Source organism: Limulus polyphemus, unplaced genomic scaffold (assembly GCF_000517525.1).
Source record: "Limulus polyphemus unplaced genomic scaffold, Limulus_polyphemus-2.1.2 Scaffold7976, whole genome shotgun sequence".
NCBI lineage: Eukaryota > Metazoa > Arthropoda > Merostomata > Xiphosura > Limulidae > Limulus > Limulus polyphemus.
The window spans coordinates 32,805-36,636 of NW_013673586.1; the positions used below are offsets into that span (position 1 = coordinate 32,805).

At 35.2% G+C, this 3,832-nt stretch overlaps 1 protein-coding gene across 1 annotated transcript in view; it reads left to right on the top strand.

The window, feature by feature from the left end:
* The window catches only part of LOC106475020 (short transient receptor potential channel 5-like), a gene marked incomplete at its 3' end in the record, with an annotated part of 26,922 nt that overhangs the window by 21,201 nt on the left and 1,889 nt on the right, over positions 1-3,832 (top strand). Inside the window, exons 7-8 of the mRNA XM_013935717.2 lie at positions 376-1,145; positions 2,538-2,754. Coding sequence (XP_013791171.2) covers positions 376-1,145; positions 2,538-2,754 — 987 coding nt within the window. The remainder of the gene's footprint in view (positions 1-375; positions 1,146-2,537; positions 2,755-3,832) is intronic.

The following is a 3,832-nucleotide window of genomic DNA, read 5'->3' on the forward strand; positions in this document are numbered from 1 at the left end:
ACGTATCGTAGTACTGTAGTTCGTCAATGGACGACGTATCGTAGTACTGTAGTTCGTCAATGGACGACGTATCGTAGTACTGTAGTCCGTCAATGGACGACGTATCGTAGTACTGTAGTCCGTCAATGGACGACGTATCGTAGTACTGTAGTTCGTCAATGGATAATTTGCCATAAATTTTTCCCACATAATAGAAACTGAATTAATCGACGAATTATCTTTAACTATCTATGATACAATATATCATTATATCAATGATATACCGTACTTGGGTTTTTCCTGTCTATGTATTTCTTTGCATTTAAGACATTAATTTGTTACTTTATGTGTATGTACATATTCTACTAAAGTATTTAATTTTATTTCTTTTTCTAGTTTGTGGCACATCCCCACTGTCAACAAGTTATACGCTCACTTTGGGTAGCTGAGTTACCTGATTGGCGGAGTTGGTCGTACAAACGAAGGACAATTCATGTTCTCACGCATGCTCTGTTAGCTCCCGTCATGATTTTAATTTATGTTTTATTTCCGACAGGCTGTTTCTCCCAACACATCCAAGTTCCATTAAACCGCTTCATCTATTCGGCCGTTTCCTATACATTGTTCTTGACATTTTTGTTTGTTTCATTATATAACGATAAGCACGATCTTTACCACCCAGTGACGTGGTCAGAAGCAGCTGTAGGTTTGTGGGTTTTAGGTTATTCACTGCAACTAATCTCCGATATGTATTATCAAGGAATCGTATTTTTTCGATCATTCTGGTCGATCTACGATCTTCTGACTGTCAGTCTATTCGTGGTTGCCGAATCAATTTGGCTAGTGTTATACATTATGTCAAAAGTCAGTCAAACTTCCGTGTATTTAAGTCGTGAAGATTGGGGTTCGTTCCACCCTTTTCTTATCGCGGAAGGATTCTACGCACTCGGGTCACTTTTAGCTTTCTGCCGTCTTCTGCTTTGGTACCATATCAACTCCAAACTCGGACCTTTAGGTGTGTCCTTACGGTATATGATCTCTGATGTTTTAAGATTTCTGTTGATCGTGCTAATCATATTATTTGCATTTGCAACTGCTATTAACTCCATCTACAAAAACTACAATGACCTCGGAGAGAAGAAAACACCAAACGATGCATTCGTAACGTAAGTTGTTTTTTTTCGTTCTTTAAGTTAACACAACTGTAAACAGTTTTAAAATAATGGTAAAATCATTTGGAATAGTGGGCTTAAAGTTAAAAAGTGTGATTTGTAAGTTTAGTTTTTAAAAGGTATTTTTACTTTGTTTATATCTTTTTGTTCATAACGCCAAAACAAAAAAAATATTAGGACAAAACTGAAATTGTTAAAAAACCTGAGTAAGGAGAGCCTTGAAATTTTGTGGTGCAATTAACAATTTTATTTCTCGTGTCATATCTTTAACCCCCCACGCCCAAAATGTAATACCGGAAATACCCCAAAAAATAAGCTTTCAATTAATACATGTTAAGTTATTAGACCACAAATTAACAATTATTACTGACATTATCGACTTTTGTTGTTATGCTGGGTATGATGTATAATTAATCTTTTTTTAATTTTCGTTTTTTGTTAAACGTTTCGTGGCCCAGCATGGCCAGGTGGTTAGGGCACTCGACTCGCAAACATGCTCACCCTTTCAGCCGTGGGGGCGTTATAATGTTACGGTCAATCCCACTATTCGTTGGTAAGACAGTAGCCCAAGAGTTGGTGGTGGGTGGTGATGACTAGCTGCCTTCCCTCTAGTCTTGCACTGCTAAATTAGGGACGGCTAGCGCAGATAGCCCTCGTGTCGCTTTCGTGCGCGAAATTCAAAAACAAACAAACAAAAAAAACAAACAAACGTTTCGTACTGAAACTTTCATGGCTTGTGTTGAAACGATCATGAAGTTTAGTTAAATCTCGTTTAATTTTACAATCATATCTGCAAGTAACTGCCTGTGATATTAATTGCTATTACCTAGTTTGGACAGCTGGTCTGCCTGCTATTACCTAGTTTGGACAGCTGGTCTGCCTGCTATTACCTAGTTTGGACAGCTGGTCTGCCTGCTATTAACTAGTTTGGACAGCTGGTCTGCCTGCTATTAACTAGTTTGGACAGCTGGTCTGCCTCGTTGGAACTTATCAATTAACGACCCCCCCCCCCCAGTATGTATAGGTCAATTCTTCCTTGTTGGGGGCGAAGGAGGTTTTAATAACCTTCGAGCACCACTGATGTTAAATGGTTTCAAATTGTAATATTACAATCCAAACAATGTTTCATCTAAATAACTGCCAATAATTTGTTGTTGTTTAGTAGTAGCTCACTATACAGTGATGTCATCTCAATACGTAATATATTAAAACGTATTTCTAATGTTATGTTTATGTATATATGAAAAATAAACAATTTAGTACCGTAAACTTTCATCATACCCGGAGCAAAATATAATTGACATGATCAAGATTTTGGAAATAGATACTGACAACCCTTATAATACAACTTGTATATTAAAACGTAAGGAAATTCATGCTTTACAGCATCCAGAAGACTTTGAAAACGATGTTCTGGGCAATATTTGGAAATGCTGAAAGCACAGCAGCTGATATAGTGATTTCTGGGAACCACACATCAGCAAACCACAGCTTCACCGAAGGAGTTGGCTACATTCTGTGGGGCTTCTACCATGTAATTATTGTCATCATCCTGCTAAACATGCTCATAGCCATGATGGCCAATAGCTTCCAGAGAATTCAGGTAAACTGTAATGAGGTCAGGTGCATTTGTATACATGTTTATATAGTTCTTTGACATGAAAGATGTTACTAATACACTATATCATATCAAACGATACTAAAACACTAATATAACTATTTAGAAAGTGCTTTGAGACTGACATTGATGTTACACAAGGTAATAGTACATCATTATAAATATCAAAGTGCACTGAGGTTAAGACGACAATAAATGTTATTAATACTTTGATATAAAAGCTGCTTTGAGGTCAAATATGATGCTTAATAGTTATGAACACATTTATATAAATGTTGTTGTTAGCTTGTTTTCGATGTTTTAATTTAGATGTTAGTTAGTGTATGCATGATGTTAAGATCGAGAAACTTCAATTAATACCTATATGTTGGTATATTAGTTATAATTACGAGTTAGTTCAGTGAATTATTTAATGAGGTTAGTTAAGTATTCACATCAGTGTTAGTTACCGCATTTTTTTCAGTTGCTCTGTAGATTAGCCGTGGAGTTCTACAAGTAAGTTTATTTGTACATTAGTAGTAGTAGTATCATGAGCGAGGTATTCCCACTGAAATATTATACGTAAACCTAAGCCTATGACAATATATAAGTGAACATGACCTGTAAACGCATTCTAGAGGAAATGTCATTATTATGTGTACTGGATTTCATGTTATTTTCACCAAATAATTCAAAATACCCAAAGAAAGACCATGTTACAACACTTATTTCAAAAGTGGGATTATTTTAATGAAAACAAAATAGAACTTGTAGCTAACAACACTATCTAAAAGTGCACTGAGTAGAAATACAGTAGTAAATAAGATATTAATACATTGACGTAAGTATCCACAAGGTGCTTTAAAATTAACGATGATGTTAAACAAGTTATTAATACATTGATGTAAGTATCCACAAGGTGCTTTAAGATTAATGATGATGTTAAATAAGTTATTAATACATTGATGTAAGTATCCACAAGGTGCTTTAAAATTAACGATGATGTTAAATAAGTTATTAATACATTGACGTAAGTATCCCCCAAGTGCTTTAAGATTAACGATGATGTTAAATAAGTTATTAA